Source organism: Eucalyptus grandis, chromosome 3 (assembly GCF_016545825.1).
Source record: "Eucalyptus grandis isolate ANBG69807.140 chromosome 3, ASM1654582v1, whole genome shotgun sequence".
Taxonomy (NCBI): Eukaryota; Viridiplantae; Streptophyta; class Magnoliopsida; order Myrtales; family Myrtaceae; genus Eucalyptus; species Eucalyptus grandis.
In genome coordinates this window covers 27,179,073-27,201,704 of record NC_052614.1, presented here as the reverse complement: position 1 = coordinate 27,201,704, position 22,632 = coordinate 27,179,073, and the positions used below count along the sequence as shown (strand labels likewise).

The window sequence follows — 22,632 nt, the reverse complement described above, 5'->3', positions numbered from 1 at the left end:
CCCTCACAAAGCATAGTACCCCCCTCCCCGATTGATTCATTCATCCGATCGGAGGAGCCCCCTAAAATCTAAGAAGTGGAAAGCGACCGGACGAAGGGGTGGGAGCCCGGGCAAGAATCCTGCCCTAGATCGCACCACCGTCGACTCAATCACCAATATAAATAATTTAGTGGGCCCCCACCCCCAAAAAAAAAGTTTTAAAAAAAATGGAAATGAAAATGAGCCACTTGGTTTTGGGAGGAAGGAAGGGGGGCCCGACAGGAGCAGTGACCACAACGAACGAGCAACAAGTGGGGCGCAAGCTGAGGTGGCGCTGACAGCGCTCCAACGTGGGGGCCCACCCCCACGAATGCGGCGAGGCGCAGCGCATCGCCCCGCGATATTTTCTTTTTCTTTTCTTTTCTTTTCTTTTTATATCCCTCTGCGTAACTTGTGGAAAAAGCCATTTTTAGTGCTAAGTCTCTCTCTCCCTCTCTTTTCTCTCTCTCTCTTCTTTTATTTCCCACTTAAAAAAAAAAAATTAATTTCTTTTTTTTTCGTGGGGTTCTCCGAAAGAAAAAGAGGGGAGGGGGATGCTAACTTGCGACCTGGAATTGGCGAGGTGATGGCGTATGTCGGTCCCATCTTGTCCCAAGATAAGGGGAGAATAGACGGGGTCTTTCCTCAGATGGTGGAAAACGCAAAATGTTCCTTTTCTCTTTCCCCCAGTTTTTTTTTCTCATTTTGGTTTGGCTCCACCAAATTTTCTCAGGATCGGCGCATTAAATTCAACTTTTCTTATTTTTTTATCTGGTTCATCTTTTGTTTGGCTCCACCTAATTTTCATGTATTTTTTTTCCTATGCCTAATATAAATAGGCAAAATCATGTTTCATGTACACGACATATTACGTTTGATGCAAATAATGGACTTTTTTTTTTTGGTAGGTTTTGTCAAATAGATATATTCGAGCAACTTATGCACTATAGCAAGATCTTTTGTATCAATTTTAAGGTATTATTTATTTTAGCTTAAGAAAAGGTGCTCTCTTCCTTTTCCTTCAAAATTTTGAAAGAAATACATTAGAGTCTTGAAAATAGATGAAAAATTCTTAGATAATTGGAATTTCTGAAACTTTCGGCGTCGAACGAACGTCAAATTTCGAATGTTATGAACTTCAAGAAAAAAAATAGATAATCACCGTCTTCATGAAAATGATAAAATTGCTGATTTTCAAATATTCTCCCAGTCTTTTTGGTAATTCCTCTTTTACCAAATTTACAACAATCAAGTGCGGGAAAAAGCCAAAAATCGAATTCTCGAAAACCTAATCCACACTCCCCCCATAATGCCAAAACCGACGATGATAAGTGATAAGGGGGAGGTGGAGGTGGAGGTGGAGGTGGTGTTTCGTCGCGCCCATTGGCCGATGGAGACGCTAAAGAGAACCCCAGCCCCACTTCCTCTTCCCCCGACGTTGATTTTTTCCCATCCATTTTCACGGCAAAAAAAGAAATCCTCTAAAAAGAAAAAGGGAAAATATAAAAATAGGAAAATACCTTCTCCCTTCCTCCACGCCTCTTTCCACCCCCTAAAAGCCCCAAAAGCCGTCTCTTACCTTACAAGCAGAGGAGAGAGAGAGAGTACAAGGACAAGTAGTGACCCGACTTTTGTTCTTTCTTCATCTCATCTCGTGTATCTCCAAACTATTCAATTTTTCTTTTGAAGGGCATTTCGGATATAGACGTCGTGACTTTTTGCGAGGAGGGGAAGCGTCCAGTGAGAAGGTGTGCTCGAATTTGGACCCACATTCTTCCACAAAATTTCCTCCATTTTCAACTTTTGACCCCTCCCCGCCCCGAATTGTTTGGAAGCATTCTCCCACGTTCCTCCAATCGCATGGGCGTTGGATGACTCTTCTCCACGTATGCATACCATACAAGGTCAAGGAGACGCCTCCTGAACGATTTTTTCAAAAGAATTCATCGATCTGTCCATCACTAACCCCCCTCCTAACCCTTGGAGGCGGTGGTGGGCGGATAAGTGGATAAGGGTTTCTTTTGGTCGATACGTTTGGCTTTGATTATCTGAAGATTAGTTTACGTGGCGGATGAGAAGAGCTCGCGACCGTCTCTCGCCTTTGCATAAAATAAGAATGATGGAATGCGGAAACTTGCGCGTAACTCCACAAACCAATGAACACAGACACAAATAAAGAAAAGAAGAAAGAATGCGACTATGCCCCCATCACTCTGTGTTCAAGAAATCACGTAGAAGTTTCTGGTTGGGGGCCATGGGCAAATAGGGATTTGATTCAACCGATGTTAATAACTTAATATGTTAAGTGTTTATTTAACTAGCATCCCCTGAGATTGTTCTTTTTTCCTCTTGTACGTTTTGTTCTCCTTAACTTTCATACCCGACGATTTCGTTTACGATCTGGGGTTTCTCTTTAGTGGGTTAATTGGAAACCGTGAATCTGGAAGCCGATCGAACCCCGGTTCACGAGTTCCTCCTTTGTTTGGCCAGAAGCGTTCGATCAGATGTTGTCTACTATATTTTAATTTTTCTCGGACTATACATCTACCGGGCTTCATGAATTGTGATCGATCTAACTAAAAGGTAGTTGGGTCATGGTTTTGGTTCGCTGTTGATGTGACTAGGCATTCTTTTAAACGTTTTAGACATCGCCCTCTAATTGAGAGTAATTGACATTGCTCTAGCTAACCCTAATTCCAGAATAAAATTCTAAGAGATTGGAACCTAAATCGTAATAATATCTAGAAAGCTCGGATTCTTGAAATAGGTAATTATCAAGATATCTGAATAGGGAAGATCGTCCTAATCTTTGGGTCTTGATGCCCAAATGCTCGGACTTGATTTTTCGTACTATTCGAACTCCGTTAGGCGATGATCCTATAGAGTACCAGTTTTAGCTTGTGATTGAATTAGTGATAATGATGGATGATTCCACAAGCCTCACATTTCCTTATCCTCCCCACCAACTTTCACCGTCTTCCGCCACTTCCAAAGCTTCATGATGATCCCTCCATCTCCATCGGCCGGCGAAGAAAGGAAGGAAAGATCCAAGAAAAGCACCATCGACTTAAATCAACTGCTTTTATTGGAGTCACACAGTCATGATCAAGAAAAACCAAAGGAGGAGGAGGAGCAGAAGAAGGAGAAGAAAGAGAAAGCGAGCACCGACAAACTATCATTTTCTCTCTTTCTGCTCAAGACTCGGAGAGAGAAGAGAAATCGGGTTTCGCCGGCGACTTACAAAACTTTGCCGGAGAACTACGCCGGCTTGGATTTCCCACTTAACAAGGAGAAAACAAAGAAAAAATTTAACAAAGAGAATCAATTAGCGGAATAATACTCCGAGAGCTAACTCGTGTATGCGCTCGTCAGAAACACCCGAGAAAGGAGAGAGGAAAAGAAGAAGGACGACGTCGAAGCTCCCTCCGGTTAGGCGAACAAGTTGAGGAGCTTCGTCTCCGGCTCTCCCCACATTATTGTTGCTCTCGAAGCACGTCGTGGTGCCGGACTCCTCCGAAGTCATCGACGGGTCCCCGGCCGCCGCGTCTGGTGCTCGGCCTTCACTGCGGGCTTGGTCTTGGCCTGGAAGTCCGTCGGCGTGAGGCGGAGATCGAGATCCATCGGCTGGAGTAGGGAGCTTAGCGTTGTCGGCGGCGGCGTCGAGCCTCTTGCGCTTCGGGGAGATCCTCGACCTGGAAGTGGAGAATCGGGATCCCGGATTCGGATCGCGGAGCTTCCATGCGTCGGCGCACGTGTCACCGGCCTCCGAGGCCTCGTCGGACGCCGGGAGGAGCCGCCGCCGCCGCCGCCGCCGCCGTCGAGGAGCTCCGGCATGGCCCGAAGCGAGCCGCCGCGCAGGACGGTCTCCACCGCAGCCTGGCAGACGGGCCAGTTGCCGGTCCACAGCAGTCCCACCGCCCCGTTCACCGGGTTCACCGTCCTTCCGCACGCTTCGGAGCAGCGACTGGAACAGCGCTGTACAGCAAAAGAGAGAAAGAAAAGCTCAACCTGTCAGAGAACTGGGATCCACTCGTGTCTCAGAATAAAAGACTTGCGCGACCACCGACCCGACCGTTCATGTCTAAATCACCCGACACGCACGTACCGGGCCTCTGCGTCTCAGGGACGGCGGAGATGAAGGACATCAGGCCGGCGCGGCCGAAGAACGGGCGACGAAGACGGTGGCGTGGCCCTGGGCCTCGGGGCCTCGATCCACTGCAGGCAAGGCCGCAAGATGCAGGACTCGCTGCAGCCCTTCCTCAGAACCCTGCAACCGTTGCAGCTCATTTCTATCTTATCGATCTCCCTCGATTCAAGAAACAAGAAAGAGAGACCAACGATGATCTCGAAGCTGTTCTTTCTTTTCTTTCTCTCTTCTTTAATAGGCCCCTCAAAGATGATTCTTCACTTCACATGAAAGTTTGAGGTTTGAAACAGGTCTTGGATTGCTTTGACCCTAGGGAATAGATGTGAGAGAGAGAGGGAGAGAGAGAGAGAGAGAGGAAGGAAAAATTGGGTTGGCGGGTGCAAGAGAGGGGATATATAGACGCAGGGGATGATTGGGGGGTGGTGGTGGAGGTGCTAGGTGGGATTGGCTTAACTAGGGTTGGGTTAAATTTGAAGGAATCTCGGAAACGTTTGGCTTAAATTATTCAAAAAAATGGAGCATTGGTCTTGAAAGATAAGATCGACCCTATTTATAAGATACTTTATTTAAAAACTCCATCTAATCCATGCTGTTGTTGTTCACTCGTAGCTACCTGACGGCCGGGACTCGGAAGAAACTTGTTGAAGTGGTAATTTGGATTTGGGGTCTATAAATTCACTGAGTAAACTAGTATATTTACAACAGACCAAAAAAAAAAAAAAAAAAAGCCACTATATTTACATTATTAGTGACTTACACCACCCTCGTTTTACTTGGGTTTCAATCATTGTTGAAACCAAGAAATTATTAGCCAACTCTCTTTATTTTTCATTAAAAAAATATGGGTTTTGTATTAAGATTGTAAATATTCAAGAGATAGCGGTTACTATGTGCTTTTCTTTGAATCCGAAATAATCTGCTCTTCTCTGAACCGGGGCTTGCCTATATTAGTGCATCCCATGTGATCTATACATAAAATTATTCGCTGTTATACATATTGTCAACTGATGACGTTTAAAAGTACAGCTTTACTTTTTCTTCTTTTTCTTTTTTTATAAGTGGCTATATACAAAGAGAAGGCTAGAGGCCAAAATAAGTTTATTAGAAGGGGAAATCTAATCGAAGAAGGAGAGTTTGCTAGAGGATTTATAGAACTTTGTATACCAAGCCAAAAGAAAAAAGAAAGAAAAAAAATATGCGGGCCTTTGCCAATGGTCGTGTTCTCTAGAGAATGTACATAATTCAATAATCGAGCTAAGAGGAGATGGAATCCATTACATCATAGGGGAGCGAGACAATCAAGTGATTTATAACCTAATCTCACGATTTAAGAGTCAAATCCCTTTTACCTGGTATTTGAACTCCATAAATCTCTATCAACTCTCTTTCATTGATTAAATTTCTCCTCCAATAAACTCAGTTTGACCTTCGCCACTTTCTTTCAAACAACTACTTACGAAAAAGAAAAAAAAAAGAGGTACAGCTCTAATCCGTAATATTCTCCCATGAGGGACATATAAATGGTATCCCTTGCTATCACGTTTCTTTCTCTAATTAGGGAATTTTTTGGTATAATCGAAAGGGCATGAGATCCATAACTACGGAATTGCTTAACTCTAAAGTCAATTTTTCCCCCTCAAGTTGAAATTGAAAAAGAAAAATATCGACATGAAATCGGGTTAGTGGGGGAGGCGATGCTTGGGTGGGTGATGTGTGGGCACCGGCTTTTCTTTCTTTTCTTTTCCTGGCGATATGGGGGGAGGGTTTAGATTCCAAAGTCTTGGGCGTAAGCGGCTCCGTGTTTCCGCAGTTGGTCGTCCCTCCACCCGTCGGATTCCTCCCTTTTAAAGTTGAGTGCATGTTGATTGGCTCATTCGATTTATCTGTTCTTTTTATATTGCATTGTGCCTTTCTTCTATTCAAATTTGCCGACCTGTTCATTGGCGTCATGAGATACTTTGATGGGAATTTTTGTATTTTTGCACAAAAGAAAGGTTAGGGTTTTTGTGTGGTGGGTGATGGTGGTGTGCCATGAGGGCATGGACATCAATGGCATATATTCGAATCCCCATGGTGGGGCATAGAGAATTCCAAGTGGGGGTTTGTGGGGGTGGGGTGGGGTGGTGTGGGGGAGAGAAAATTTTAATTTAATTTTAATAATCTTGCAATTGACCAATCGTTGGGGGTCTAGTGCATAGATCAAGGGAGAGCTCAATGGTAATTTTAAATGAATGAAATGTATTAGTTTATATAGGCTTAGAAAGGAAGTCAAGACCATTGGGTTTGTAATCACAAAAGATTAGAGTCAAATTAAGACTAGAGTATTGGAGATTGGCTTGAGTACGCACGGTGCCATTTAGGTGACATTTCCAATGTCCTCTCTCTGATTGCATTGTTTCAAGAGTTTTTTTTTTTTTTTAAGGCTAGTTACACTGGTGGAAAGAGGCGTTGCAGTTTTCACAAAATGTTTGACTAATTTCTCAAAGTTATGGGATCCTTACATACGCGATGGCTTCCAATAGTTTGATAGTTGTCTCGCCGAATTTTGAGGTACTGTAGTTTCGAAATGAGTATTGGATGTGATTTTACAATATTTCAAGACACGATTATAACCTAATTATGTATGTATCATGAAAGACAAACGAATTGAATTGATCAGAAATAAGAAATCAATCAACCATATTAATGTTTTTTCACTTCATTGGGTTTTCTATTCATCTTAACAAAATTTTCTTATAGCAATCTCTGGACCTAGCTTGCAATTATTGGTGAAAAAGTTTATTACTATACTATAGAAAAGGAAAATTCCATACATGTGAGTCACCTATCACGCATGGCACTCCTCTTGATGTTTCAAAAAATATCGACAATTGATTTATAGGAATGATGTTTTCTTCACTGGTTCAAATTCATTGACACAGCGATGGAAGCACTATATAGGATAAAGGATTTTTTTGGATCTTTTGAATAGCTTTATGTCTCATTGAAAGTGAAAAGATTTGTTGAACAAAAGCCTATTAATGAAATAGATTATGAGGTTGCAGATATTTATCAAATAAAGTGAAACTCTAAGTGGATTGTCAAGTTAAAATCAGTGACTAAATATTATCAAAATCTTTGAATTCATAACCAATAGGAGAAATAGATTATTTTTTAACGAAACCACAAAAGCCACACCACGTTCAAATAGTATCTCTAATATCTCCTCAAACTAAATATGGATCTCATATTGGATTTTGAAAAGAAAGAAAAAAAAAATCAATGGTAGGCATAAGATCTTGAAATGGCAACTATCTGCTTACATTGAGAAAACACGACCAGATCTATAACAAGACTATAACACCATTTGGAAGCTCGTGGAGCTGAAGACGGAGCTGGAGCCTGAGGCAAGACAACTTTTGAGTAAATATTGTTAGTTTTACACTTCCCATTGACGTCTTTGAGGTGCTCGGTCCAATCTTGTCTAGAATCTGTCGTCCGTGGCCGGTTCGGTAGAGCACTAGACGATATACCTTGCAATTGAAACTGTGCTTGAGTCATGACAATTCAATTGATTGTCATTGTTTCTCTTGTATATATTTTAGATCTCTGGATATAGAGGTAGTTCCATATTTCCCAAAACTAGTTATTTTCAATGTTCTCCAGAGACTTTTGAGAATGTCCATAAGACTCTTTCGACTTTTTAAGGGAATCGTGAGATTTTGTGGAACCACCGTCAATTATTCTAAAAACTTAAACTATTAGATAAATGCATGATTTATTTTTAAATATTAATTTGGAGGTAAATAGGGTTCTGAAAGATTCAAACTCATAATCTCCTCAATACCATGCGAGATTTTGTAGGTTACCGTTAATTATTTTTAAACCTCAAACTATTAAATGAATCTGTGATTTATTATATAATATTCTAATAGGTATAATTATTAACCTCCCTACTAAGAAATGTTCCTAATAAATTATTATAACTAAATTGTGCATCCACCCACAACTCTTGGGGAGTTGTGCACTTGTGAATAGGCTAGTATCCTACTAAAGTGAACTATGGCAATACACTTTGTAGAGTCGGTCCAAGGTCACCGGCTAGGACTGCGACACCAAGCCTTGTATGGAACAACAGCACAGGGATGTAACCACATCAATACAGGATTTTGGATACCACCACATCAAGTACAAGATCAGGAAAAAGGTTCAACCTACTAGGAGTGACCAAATTGTTTGATCTAACAAATGGTAGATAACATTAATGGAGAAAGACCGTCGAGATTCATTTAGCCGTGAAAATATATGGACGTGAGCACTAAGGTGAACCTAGAGTCTAAATGGGCTAATGCATGATTAATGATCTTAAAAGATTCATGAGATTGTCCGAGATTTATGTGGATCCTAAAAGTTAGCAAACTATCAAATGATATCCCCAACATATCAAACAATATCTCTAGTATCCCTAAAAACTCAATGCATCACACATTTGAGTTTGGAAAGAAATGAGCTCTTTAAAGTAGACAAAGAAACTACTGGGAGTTGCCCTAATGGCTATCCTCCCCACTTGAGAAAGGAGAGGTGAGGAATGCCATTTCCTGCCTTCTTAAGAACTAGGGTGGGGATGCGTGAGTGAGCGAAAAGGGTTTCACAACCTACACATAACTCACACACTTCAATTGTAAAAGTAAGATCAAGGCTCCTAATTAAGTAGACGGGAAATTCACGTCTAAAATGCCAAAAGAGGCTTTCAATTATCCGAGTTTGACCTTAATCATTCTCTTAACTCTTCCCCCTCCATCCAACAAGAGTAAGGATTTTTGCTCTATAGTAGTCACTCAATGCATATTAAGATGACTATCACACTGAATGAGAATCAGTCGCATGCTAAGAGAGCACCTTAAAATCCATTCTTATCGAAACGAAAAATTCTATTCTTGGCTTGAGCCCTCACGAATCGATAGTGAATGCAATAGAATTTAAACTACTTGTTTCCCAAGTGATTCGAACTACATTGATTTTGCTCTTTTGCTTGAATGCTTCCCGACAAAGAAGGTATGCTATCGAGGACCGTTCATGGATGGCAGGTAGAGTTGAGAGTTCACTTTGGGCCAAGAAGCTCGAAGGCAAAAAAAATCCTTGAAGGTACTCTAAATTGGCTTTGAATTTGCAGATCTGTTGCACTTATGTGCGCGCATGTGTACATCACATCCTTAGAAAGCTGTTTATTTGAGGAAGACTATTTTAAGATTATGGTCTCGTCCTTGCTGGCCAACGGAGCACTAAATGCTTTCCTAGACACAGATTGGGGTGTAATCATGTCAATCGCAGCTCCACTCTTCTGCCTATCTTGTGTATCTGACCTCGAACTTCATCTCGTTTGATTCCAAGAAACAAGAATCGCTGCTCGGTCCTCCACGAAGTTTGAACATCCTGTCGTACTTACCCAGTATGCGAAGTTGCTTGTGTTCAATCCCTATCGCGAGAATTAGGATTAAGTCCAATCCAATCGCCAAATATCTTTGCGCGAATGGAGCCACACGACTAAGTGCGAATCTGATGTTCCATTCTCGCCTGGAAAATTGACTTCCACTTCGTTCGAGATCATCCATCGAAAGATCGCTTCGAGTTTCTCATGTTTCAACTACTGACCAACTTGCAGAAGCACTCACGGCAATCGTTTTCTCGATAATGACGCCTTTCATCACGATCGAAGGTTGGAGTCTTCCATGGATGCCCTTATATGCGGGCGCGTATTCATTGTCATGACCGAAACCGGCGTGGCCTATGGAGATAAACACTGGCTTTTTGTGAGTGTCGGCTATAAAAAAAGGATATCGACTTCATAATTACCGCACATTACATAGAGTTAGGGTTTGTGTCGCACGAGCTTGGCCAGCAAGATGTTGGCATATGCGAGAATGAACAATGTCAATTTCAGGTGGCACTAACAAGAAGAGAGAAAAAGGATAAGTTTGGCCATGGCCCTAGAATCTCTAGATGGGGGGACCATGGCCAGTAATGTTGGAAAGCTGGTTGGCGATGTGAAAGGCAGATGGCAAACATGAAAAAGTCGTTGGAAGTATTGAGATGCATGTATTAATTGGGTGCGAAAAATTCCACATCAGATAATTGATGTAATATGATGTAGTTACTACATCCATATTGACCTGTAACTCATTAACTTAAGTTTGTAAAATGATGGTGGATTTAGTAGGATGTGTTGACGAGCTTAGACTTAAACTTCTTTTTAGCAATCTCCTTGTGAAAAGTATAAAATTTTTGCTGCACACTCCCAACTTATTGCATTAGTGAATATGAGATTGTTGAGATACATACGTGATTTATGTTAGAAGGGTCTCATCAGATAATCAGTGTGATGTAAAGTAATTAATATATTCTAATTGACACATAATATTAAAGTGTGCAGTAAAAATCTAATACCTTCACTTGAGAGATCGCCAAGAGAGAGCTCAAGTCTAAGCTCCATCAACAAATCTAGTTAGACCCACCCGCATTCAAATACTTCCAGCAACCATCATCAATTGTTAATTTGGGATTGCATCACCCATGGTCTCTATCTCTATCTCTCATCTCTTCTTGCCGAGACTCACATTATTAGACCAATTGTGCATGGTTTTCTTCTCACCGGAACAACCTTGTTATATCAATTTTCACCGAAATAAGTGTTGATCATGAGATTTTTTTTTTTTTTTGAGATATGCACCAAACACCGATATAGATTGAGGATGGAGCACCAATAAACTATTGACTTTGATACTATCTATTAAAAGTACGTAGCACAAGCCTAATACCTTTGCCTATAGAGATTGCCTAGAGGGAGCGCAAATCCAAGCCTGTTAATATATCCAATTGGACCCATCTTCACACCACACTAATTATCCGATAGGGAACTTCTTTCACATAACTCACATGTATAATTGACTCAATTTTTTTTTTTTAGTTGAATGTGAGTTCAATTATATAGGTTGACAGGCTCAAACATAGGCCCCTTTGCTGACCTCCCCAGGTAGAGGTCCTTGCTGCACACTCCTAACAGGTAGTTATGGTGGTGGGTGAGACACAGAGAAACAGTTCTACCAGAACATGTCAAATGTAGCAAGTAGTTACCGGAATATGCCAAACGTTGTGACTGTTATCCGCACTTTACATTCGTTCCCATTAACTTATTTACTTCTTTTTTCCCAGCATTTCCACTATGCTTTTTTGCGCTTGGAGACTTCTGTCTTGCAACCCAACATTAGTCCCACGTTGTATTAACCCATGAGCCCAATTCTCATTCCTTGGCGCCGGTGCAACTATCTGAACATCAATGCAATGACTCTGGTGGTGAAATCTGGAAAAGGCCTAAGAATTACAGCAGTGCAATTTGTTTTTCTCTGTTCACCACCTCAAAGCCGTCGAGAAACTAACCTTCACGATTCGTTTTCTTCGCTTGGTTCAAGGTACGAGCTAGAATCGCCAACGCAGAGCCCTGTGGAAGGACCCCCAAGGCTTTCTACTACATATCCATGTGCATGCATGCATGCATGCATTTGAACATAAAGGCGAAACCATACTCTACGTAGACTTGCAACGGGATCTCTCATGAGCTGCTCTGGCAACGGAGGACCACGAAGGAAAAGCACAGCTTCTTCGCTCACACATTTAACACGAGATCGATTTTCAATTCTTGGGATCACATGAGGCACGAATTCATAGGTAGCTCAATCAATGACATGTTGGAAACTTTATGTCACGGAAAACATCTATAAAAATTTGGTTTCGTACTGACTATATTTTTAAGCTGAATTAATGTCGATTGTCCCAAACGTACTCCTCAATATATTTTGCTTGATGCGTCCTAAATAGTCCATGTTAATGACAGAACACGGTGATTTTATATGACACATGAAAAGCGCATTCTATTGGGATTTGACTCTTTTTAAACTGTTGATAACACACTTAAATAAGTTAAATTATGGAGTTAATACTACAAAAAATCTTAAATTAGTACATTTATAACAAATTTACCATAAACCGATACACTTATAATAAATTTATTCTAAACTAATTTTTTATCACTAAAAACTCCAAATTGATATACATGTGATAAATATGTCATCCGTTAGTTTCCATTAAATTTGATTAATACCACGAAAAATCACAAAACTGATACACACATGACAAACGAAAAGTAAAACCTCAAATCAATAGACTTATTAATTGTCCAGTGTCATCAAACTTAGTAATTTGACAATAAAAATTAACAGAAACTAATAGAGGGAAAGTTTATCATAAGTATATCAATTTAAGGTTTTTCACGGTATTAATCCTAAATCATACAAATTAATGTGTTATCCTTTTTAGCATAGTACATTTAGACACGTTTTTACACTTCTAAACACATTGTTTACAAATTTATGTATAAAAGCCCATTTTTAAAACATATTAAGTGCAACGAGGCGTGTAATCCATTTGATCAACGCACCATATCGTAGTTCATTAATTTCGACGTGATTAATAGACGTGCCGTATTCAAGTTAGACACCTAAATTTTATCCGGCATGTTTTGACCCGATTTGCCGACACCCCCGGGGATACATCTTCATCGTCCGGTGTCTTGATCGGGCTTCCGATCAAGATGTCGTCGCAAACAGTCGAGGGACTCATGATTTGGGACTTTGAATTTCGATGGATCCCTGTGTCTTGAGTGACTCTTCATGGTGAGACGAAACGGAGCAGCGCGTGACGAGAGGAAGGAGACGAAGCGAGACGTCCAAGTCACGGCGGACGTGGCGTCCTTATCCCCACCCTCCCGACAACTGCCCATGGAGTTTCTCAACAAGCTTCCAGGGGTAAACAATAGGAAAGAAAGATTTATCCCCCTCGTCAGATCTCACTACCCCACATGTTCCTTCAATTTCTACTTTAAATTGGTCATGATGATCTTCATTACCCCTTGCCGATCCAGGCGTGGGCATCCCTCGCCCGAGCCAGGCGAGGGCGGCCCTGCTTGAGGTTAATAGGGGTTGCCGGCCATTGATGAGACCCAGCTACAATCGGTGAATCGTGGCCCTCGTCGACCACGTCCAGGCATGATCCGCCGCCCACGCAACTTGATTCCTGGAAAAATAATTGGCGTGGATTTGTTGGGTCTTGGTCAAATGTGGCAAGCTGGCTCCTGTTGGCTTTAATCACAATTTTGCCACCTCTCTCAACGGGTGGCTGCAAAAGGAAAGAGGCCGAAAGTTTTATAGTTGTTCACATTGGTGTGCTAAAATTTTTCGTTCAATTATTTTAGTATCACTTAAAAAATGATGACTTGAAAATTTGGCATTATAATTTTTTATTAGTTTCTTTGACCACAGTAACTTGTGGGCATGCCTAATCAACATATATATTCCTAAATGACGTCATCTATATGTTTTACCCCAAATAAAAATCCAAAATCGAACAATCGAGCATTTTCCAAAATTTGGAACCCTAATTCGATTTTCTTTTAAAATTAAGAGTTGAATCTTGCAGTGGACATAAGCAAAGATCGAGTAGACAACATACATGACAATCACAGAGGCACTGAAATAGAGCGACATAGAGCACGGAGGACCAAGCGAGCTTGAAACGCTTCAAGTTTCCTAACCGACAAATAGAGAAAAACAGTGAGATGTAAACTCTTGGATCTAAGCTCACCAAAATTAGAGCAAGGAAGCATTGGCCTCAGATCCGGGTTCAAACCAGAAAGCAAGGATTCTCGAAGCATTTTCGTTGGCAAAGAAAGACCGAAACTTCAAGCTTTCCGACCAAGAAACAGGGCAAAAATAGCAAGATTTGCAGCGTAGCTTGGAATCGGTGAATAGCAACGATGGTTATTAATGGCCTGGAATCTATGAAGGAGATCTGTAAATGAGAGAATTCAATGAAAGGATTTTCTATCAGCTCTCTACAACTAAAAAAAAAAAAATGACTCTTCATTTTTGTGACCAAGCTCCCTATTTCAGTTGCGGCCAAGCTTGAGGTGGCTGAGGATGGAGATATGGCAGCAACTGTCAGTGATCGAAGATAGCCAAGGGTGTCTAGAGGGTAACGGAGATGAAGGAGCTTTCTCATATCCGATTCCAAGAGAATTTTTTCCGTCTATTTTGAGATAGGCTTCATGGGATGTCGTTTAGGCCAGCCTTCATGTAATGAGTTTAGGCAGGCCAATCACATGAGAAGTCCACAGTAGACTTATTTCTAATATAAAAAGGTCACGTCAAATTAAACATTTTATCATAAAAGATAATAATTTCGATCGGAATTTATTGCCATATGCACTTAAATGATTATTTTTTTCTTCGATTCGACACTTAATCGGATTAATGAAAAGTTTTAGTACTAAAGTGAATGTCATAAAATATTTTTATGATTTTAGTATCCTTATGCCCGATATAAATATTATGTTTATCGTGTACGATTGAAATTTCATTTCAGTAAAGGACTGCATTAAATCACGTTCGATTAATTATGTCAGTGTCGCGCTACATTCGTTTCTCTCAATAAATTTTTCCCCGCATTTGGCTAATGCTTATTTAATGAAATAAGGACAGCCTTCCAAATGCAGGGTCCGGGACGAGCAGGATGAACACGCTCATGGCGCGGCGCAAGCGCTACGGCACGAGGCGGCGACCGGCACGACGTCGTTCCGGGAAGATTCTTCAGAACGACACGACGTCGGATATGCCTTTTTCTTCGCTTGTCCAAACGTCGCTTTCCCCCATTTCCTGATGTACTGCCCGTCTCTTCAGTGGTTTAGAAAGACGCCCCAGTAAAGTTCCTCGTCCTTCTCTCTTTCTCTCTCTCCGCGTGCTTCGTTGACCTGAAATCTCTCCCACGACGACGCTCGGGATGCCCTTTCCGAGCACTAGATCTGTCGATCTCGAGCGCCCATCTCGCGAATCCGAGGTAAGATCTGACGTGCGTGTTCAGTTTCCTTAGTCGACCCCTGTAGCTGTCTTGGGTCGGGTTCGATTTTCAGCGAGATCGTTCCCTTCCGAAGCGTTTCCCGTCTCTAATCCGCTGTTTCCTGATCTGGGTTTGCTTCAGATCTGTCTTTAAGGGCGGAAAGGCTCCGGCTTTGAGAGCTCGAGCGGCGACCGGGCTTTCGGCTTCGAGGGTTTTTTTTTTTTTTTTTTTCCGAGCGTTTGGTTTGAGGATCTACTTCCAGATCTGGACTTGATAGAGCTAGGCCGAGCTGTGGTTTTGGAATCGGGACGTGGGGAAATGGCGGTGCCGCTGAAGGATGATTCGATTGACATTCGGGAGGTGTGGAACGATAATCTCGAAGAGGAGTTCGCGTTAATCCGCGAAGTCGTGGACAGATTCAGCTATGTCGCGATGGATACCGAGTTCCCCGGTGTTGTTTCGCGTCCGGTGGGGAATTTCAAGAACATCAGCGACTATAACTACCTGACTTTGAAGAATAACGTCGATATGTTGAAGTTGATCCAGTTAGGGCTCACCTTTACGGACGAGAACGGGAACTTGCCCACTTGCGGCACGGACAAGTACTGCATTTGGCAGTTCAATTTCCGCGAGTTCAACGTTACAGAGGACATGTTTGCTGGCGATTCGATCGAGTTGCTGCGCGAGTGCGGCATTGATTTCAAGAAGAATACTGAGAAGGGGGTTGACGTGAGACGCTTCGGTGAGCTCTTGATGTCCTCTGGGATTGTTTTGAATGCTGATGTTAACTGGGTTACCTTTCATAGCGGGTATGATTTCGGTTACCTGCTTAAGTTGTTGACTTGCCGGAGTTTGCCTGATACGCAAGTGGGGTTCTTCGATTTGATCAATATATATTTCCCCATGGTGTACGACATCAAGCATTTGATGAAGTTCTGCAACAGTCTTCACGGCTTGAATAAGCTTGCTGAATTGTTGGAAGTTGAGAGGTTTGGCGTGTGCCATCAAGCTGGGTCTGACAGCTTGCTCACGGCTTTTACTTTCCTGAAGTTGAGGGACATGTTCTTCAATGGCTCCACAGAAAAGTACGCTGGTGTATTGTACGGCCTTGGTGTCGAGGATGGACTGAGTTCTAATTAAATGAAGATAGCTTGGGAAAGATTTGATGAATATTTGTAGACTACTTGCGTGTGAAAGTTCTAGTTCTCTTGTAAACTTTGGCTAATTGTTATGTTAGTATGACCTGCTTTTAAGTTTGTATGCTCTTTAAGCTGTAACCAAAACCTTGAGTTGGCTTTAGCTTGAGCTCTTGTAAATTGTTGCAATTAGTCTTCTAATAAAGCGTTCACAATTCCTTCTTATATCCGCTCTCTGCTCATTGTTCTGCTCATGCTCATGCTTTATCTCATTTCACCTTTTATTTTGGTGTATGTATCATTAATAAGCTGTTAACTCCCATTTAAATTGTGTCCTTTATTTTGATTTCCTGACATGAAGATTTTATGGCAAGTAATTAATTAGGTGTGCTGTATAGTGCATTCTAGTTACTACGATCAAATGTGGAAATTACAGTTACGTGCTCTAACCTGATACTTTCATTGTTGGCAGAGCTTTGTAAGACTACAATTGTGTACATTTGCTTTTGCTTACTTTGGAGCATATAGTGGCATTATTGCAAGCATCTTTGATTCGTGGCTAATTAGAGTCTACTTTCCAACATATTAGCTTCACTTCAATTGTATTTGCCCAGTTGATTATGTAAGAGAGTTGTGGCAAATCAGATGTTTTATATTTGCTTCCTAATTGTAAATTTTTGCACTGTTGTCTTGGTCTATTTGAATGACAATGTCAATTGAAAGTGTCTATGAATTATGATTACTCGAACTTTACTTGTGCCAGAGGTGCTGCAGATGCATCACCAGAGACTTTGCTGAAAAATTGCACTATAGCTGGAATTGACAGACGAGTGTTCCCATCTAGTGTCTTTCTGGCTTATTCTGGATCAACTCCAGCAGCTTGGTACACCAATTCTTCAACCTTTCTATAGATGGATAGACTTTTTTTTTTCCTTCCAGCATCATTTTAATTGAATATGAGATGATGCTTGTTGAATGGTGAGTTAATAATCCAGTCATTGAAACTAAGTATTTACCCCATCTGTTTTCTGAGATGCTGGGCGTGGAGGATGGATAGAGCGCTGATTGAAAATGGATATATGGGGAGAGATTGATGAATGTCTGGGGACCACTTGAGTGTAAGGATCATAGTTCTCTTTGCAAACTTGGGCTAATTTTTTTGCTACAATGATCTGTTTCTCAGTCTGCATGTTTTCTAAGCTGTAACCAAAATCTCGAGTTACTTTAGCCTGAGCTCTTTGTTTTTTGTTGCAATTAATCTTTTACCTTAGGTGCTTTATGCTCATCTTTGCGTCACATTACATGCTGTTTTGGTATGTCTCTTTCATATAGAACTTATTTTGAGGTGCTACTATTATCTTCATTTTATATGCAGAGGCATGGATGGTTCTAATATAAATGGGTTGCTTCGTTCTGTTACATGATAATTGAATATCATGAATAGTGCGTGCGGAATTATCACGTTCAAATGTGCAAGTATCGACTGCCAGTGATGATGGCCTAGTGGTAAGGGCATTAATTTCACAAATGCAAAGTCCGGTTGTTGAATCTGCCCGCGGTTGTATGAATGGGTATATCACTTTGTTAAAATGGATTCTGAACCTGTAATTTCTTGGTGGGGATATGGTGACAGGGTCTGCCCACCTTGGATTGACGGGTCACAAATGGGGCTAAGTCATGACTTGCGAACATTTCATCGTGAGATAATGCCCAGAGACAGTAGACATGCTGGTTGTTCCTCCTTGCACATTCTGGATTGGCAAGGATAAGAAAGCAAAGAAGTGGCAAGTAGAGGGATACACTGATTGTTGTGACGTGATCAACCAAATTTGGCGTGTTTCCATAATTTACTACCTTTGATGTTCAGTTTCGGAGTATTGCTTTTGCAAAATTTGGACCATTGAATGGCATCATAAACACTTCTTTGATCATGGCTCATTTTGTCTTTGGGCATTGATCAGTGATGAATAAATTTCTCTGCACAATACTACTTTTAGTTTTATTGAATCTATTCTCTTTGATTGTTTAAGAGAAACTTGTGACGGATAGAATGCTTCATGTTTGCTTCTTTCTGCATCCACGTCTCAGTTTTTCTGAATAAAAATCTGTCAGACAGTGGCTACAGCATTTGTAGAAGGCGCTGCAGATGCATGACGGGAGATTGTGGCAGATAGAGTGTGCTCGCTAGCTGAATTAATCTGAGGCGCATCATCTTCTGCCTTATGGGGATTGATTCAAATCTACTTGATATAACCATTCTTCAACTTTTCAGGTTTGTATGCACTATACCTTTTCCGTCTGCTATTATTATCAAACACAATGTGAATGAGATGATGCATCTCAAGCTGAGGAGAGAATGATTCCTGTTTGCTGGCGTTAACTGTTCTATGTATGTGTTTGCAGATATGCTGCACAATTCATTTTGCACTTTAACTTGCCCATTTTTAGTTTCCTTACCTCTACTGTCCTTGGAATGCCCGTGTTGTTCATTAATCTTCAAGTCAGAAGAAAACTACTTCTGAAAAATCACTCCATTCATTTTATTTCTGCTTGTCAATATCTTCAGTTACTGAGCTCAACGATTTTGATCTCATTTCCAACCCCTGGATTTTGCACTTGAAAGATTGAGTGCACGGGGTTTGTTCTTCACTAGAAGCACCCAGACTACAGAATTCCTCTAGCCACAGCTATGCGAAATTACCAATTGCTTTAGTTTGTTACCCAATTATATCGTCCTTTGGTCAGCAACTAATCCTTCGATACTTGTGCTTTACGACACTGGAAAAAGGGAGATGCTACTGCATGTTATTTCTCATGTTCTTCACTTCACTGTTCATCGTTAGTTGTTGAAATTGGCAATCGCAGATGTTTGATGGAAAAGGCTGGTTGTGTAACTCAAAGAAAGGAATCTATTTGAGCAAATCAGAAATTGAATTGAAAGGTAGATAAACATACACACACAAAGGCTCCCACTTTCCAACGATATGAACAGGATATCCTAGGAGATCATGAACCTTCAAGATGAGATCTGAGAATTTTTCCGGGAATAATTGTAAAGTTGTCTGAGAGAAGTCAACAATTGACCAAATTTCAAACGAGTTAAATGCATTTATTGCAATCGTCACATACTACGGCCAGTCTTTCCATGTTCATCAGTGATCCCAAGCTCTCGAGGCTGTCCTCAGTAGAAGGGTAAGAAGCAAACATGTTAGAATCAACACGTGATTACTGTGTGTAATGGACATTAAAAGGTGATTTCATTGGTACCTTTGTCTTGAGATGATCCAGTTCTTATCCTGGCCGAGAGCCCAGAAGAAGTACCCACCCAAGCGCTGAGACCGAGCAAATTGGACCTTCCTCCGCACAGACCGAACATCGTCATAACCAATCCAAGAGACTCCGACATATGAGTAGTACGACACCAACTTCTTGTCGAATTTGACTGCTGTATGTTTCTGCACATTAAACTCAACAATCTGTTTGTATGTCAAGGTACCGTTTCCAGGACCCACTCCAACAGCTGGAGCCCCGACGCCAGTAACATTTGGATTCTGGAGCGTCCATGTCCTCCCATACAACGGTAGGCCCATCACCAGCTTGTGGCTCGGCACACCAGCTCGAATCCACGAACTGATTCCGTAGCTCGTGCTGATGTTGCTCTTCGGATCATAGAGTGCCGAATGCTCACCCGTGAAATTCTCCCAGGACCCGTGATAGTCGAAGCACATGGGGCTGACCCAGTCCACGTACTTCCGGATTGCCTGACTGGGGTACGATCTGGGCGTACCGTCAACCTGAAATCCTGATGCATAGTACACAGCAGACGTCAGTAATAAGCGGATTTTACCACTTCTTTTGGACTCCTTATCCAGGGCTTTTCTCCACTCTTGTAAAGCAGAGCGAGGTTGGACATGTCTTGTTCATCAGCTGGATACTCCCAGTCCAAGTCAACTCCATCAAAACCGTATTTTCGAGCTACTTCAATGGTGGAGTTTATGAATGCTGTGCGAGTCTCTGAGCTGTTCACCATCCTGGAGAACACATTTGGGTCCGACCCGCCTCCACCTATGGATAGGAGGGTCTTTACCGCCAGCTTTCGCTTCTGCAGCATGCCCGTCAATCCAGGCAGCTTGGTTTGGTCAGACGCAGTGACATTGAGCCTGAACGTGGTTGGGTCGGGCAAGAGGAACGCATAGTAAATGTGAGTGAAATACGAAGTGTCTATGGAGGAGGCATGTAATTCAGCATCTGACGGCCAGTAAACTGCTTTGATAGCCCGAGAGGGCAGAGCTGGTACGGATGGGTGGTAGACTTGGTATACGGGCTTCCGGGGCTCCAGTTCGGGACCTGCCGAGGCGCCACACCGAGTGATTATGCCTAAGGCCGCGAGAAGCAGAAGCGACAAGATTATTCGAAGACTGGCCATGCCTACAAAGTTCGCAGGAGCTATGTTAAAATCGAAGTCTCATATCGGGATGTGAGGTATCTCTCGATATTTTAACTGTCATTTGGAACTTCGAAAGCGTCGATCGAGGAATTAAAGACAACTTGAGAAGCAGCCAAACTTACAAGGGAACAAGTGGGCCGAGCTTGTTTGTACAGGAAGCTCTGTTTACATGGAGGTGTGTCCGAGATGACCGGCCATTTCTTCGCTTGAAATCTCTTTCTTGAGCGAATCCTTGAGCGTCAAGTTAGATGCTCCCGGGTTTTAATCGGCCTGTTCGATCTGAGGCACGTCGACGTGAGTGCTCCGGCGACTTTGGGTTACTGAATAAGCAAGCATGCGTTGCAGCCAATCTGCATGCAAGAGACTTTCATACGCGTGGTCCAGAAATTCACTTCAGCTAGAAGCTTGCGCGTTATGCTACTAAAGGAAATCCAACCTCCCGTTGACCTAGAATTGTCAATGCAATGGAAGATGAGATGCCAAACTTGTTTAAAAACCTACATTCAGAGTCACTGTTTTTTATAATTAGCTGCCGGCCTATATCGAAGCTACTATTATATAATAAGCCTTTATCTCGTTAACTATGGTACATGAATTCAATGTTCAATCTTATATTATATCCGTTATAAGCTCTAAATGTAAATCAGATCATATACAAAATAATTTTGCGACATCCATGTTCAACTTATATAGGTAATCGTTGTGGCTTTGTTTTATATGGTAATTAAAAAAATAGGAATTGTCAATGCAAGGGAAGATGAGATGTCAACTTTGTTTAAAAACCTACATTAAGAATCACGCAATTTTTCATAACTAGGTGCCATCCTATATTGAATCCAGCATTATGTAACAAGCCTTATCCTGTTAAGTATAATACTTCAATTCAAGTTCACTCTCGATCTTATATTGTATCCTTTATAAGCTCTGAATGTAAATTAGATCATAAAAAGATAATATTGTGACATCCACTTTAAACTTATACCGGTAATCGTTGTGGCTTTGATTTATTTAGTAATTAAAATGGAAGGAATTGTCAATGCAAAGGAAGATGAGATGCCAACTTTGTTTAAAAACCTGAATTCAAAATCACAATTTTTTTAAATTAGATGTTGGCCTATATCCAAGCTACCATTATATAACAAGCCTTATCTTGTTAAGTACGGTACATGAATTCAATTACACATTCGATCTTATATTACATCCTTTATATAAATCAGATCATATACAAGATAACCTTGTGACATCCACGTTGAACATATATTGGTAATCAATGTGGCTTTGTTTTATCTAGTAATTAAAATAGAAGGAATTGGTACTTTCCTTGGAAAAACAGTTTTCAGCTCCGTTTATCCCTGAGCAATTTATCATGTTCCGTGCTCTTTTAATTGTGCTCCTAGTATATTATTCGAATATCTTGAGTATTTAATTTCATGATCTGTGGCTTAGTTTCTTCACAACATGGGTTCTAATGCTGTGTCATGGAAAATACCCGATGATATATGTATTTCTAGCTTTGTCAACGCTTTCCATGACATGAATTAAGTAACATATTGTAAAATCTCGTGATTTTGCCATTCGTTCTTACGGTACAATTTTATTGACTCTATTATCGATCATAGATGCAAAATGCACCATATCATCCGTTGAGAAACGTGTAGTGGTGATATCATGTCGAAATGTTTTTTAATGTTTTGTAGCTATCATTTCACTTTACGAAAAAGCAACAAATTTTCTTCCATTCCTGATTGGAGGAAGAGAGATCCATCGTGATGATACACTTAACATATTGTGGTGATGGAAGCAGAGAGATTGATCTTTTTTTTTTTTTTTCTTTTGTTATCTATTTTAGAATTACATGTGATCACCTTGAAGCACGTAACTGACAAATCAAAAACTAGTCGAACAAGATACATGTCCGTCAGCAAAATGATATAATTTTCACCTCAAAACGACCATCTGCA

At 41.2% G+C, this 22,632-nt stretch overlaps 2 protein-coding genes, 1 long non-coding RNA gene and 1 pseudogene across 4 annotated transcripts; 2 read left to right on the top strand and 2 right to left on the bottom strand.

The window, feature by feature from the left end:
* Positions 1–3,343: 3,343 nt before the first annotated feature.
* On the bottom strand, positions 3,344–4,589 carry LOC120291771 (annotated as a pseudogene).
* A 10,376-nt stretch (positions 4,590–14,965) lies between these two features.
* On the top strand, positions 14,966–16,451 carry LOC104436979 (probable CCR4-associated factor 1 homolog 7). The gene is made up of 2 exons (XM_010049840.3): positions 14,966–15,088; positions 15,230–16,451. Exon 2 carries the CDS (start codon positions 15,407–15,409, stop codon positions 16,226–16,228), a length of 822 nt encoding a protein of 273 aa, XP_010048142.2. The 5' UTR covers positions 14,966–15,088; positions 15,230–15,406; the 3' UTR covers positions 16,229–16,451.
* Positions 16,452–16,915: 464 nt separating this feature from the next.
* LOC120292189 lies at positions 16,916–19,445 on the top strand. Of its 2 annotated transcripts, none has more exons than XR_005549949.1 (4): positions 16,916–17,342; positions 17,600–17,730; positions 17,858–18,496; positions 19,090–19,445. It is a non-coding gene; the product is annotated as an uncharacterized LOC120292189 (long non-coding RNA). The 2 variants fall into 2 exon arrangements; XR_005549950.1 differs by lacking the exon at positions 19,090–19,445 and having other exon boundaries at positions 16,916–17,107; positions 17,258–17,342; positions 17,858–18,226.
* Positions 19,446–19,481: 36 nt separating this feature from the next.
* Positions 19,482–20,650, bottom strand: LOC104437159 (class V chitinase CHIT5). Its single transcript, XM_039309501.1, is given in 2 exon segments — positions 19,482–20,119; positions 20,122–20,650. Coding segments are annotated over 2 exon segments (1,167 nt in total).
* Positions 20,651–22,632: the final 1,982 nt, after the last annotated feature.

Bases quoted from the DNA above. Each gene is read 5' to 3' on its own strand.
- LOC104436979 (XM_010049840.3), top strand. From the start codon at position 15,407: ATGGCGGTGCCGCTGAAGGATGATTCGATTGACATTCGGGAGGTGTGG.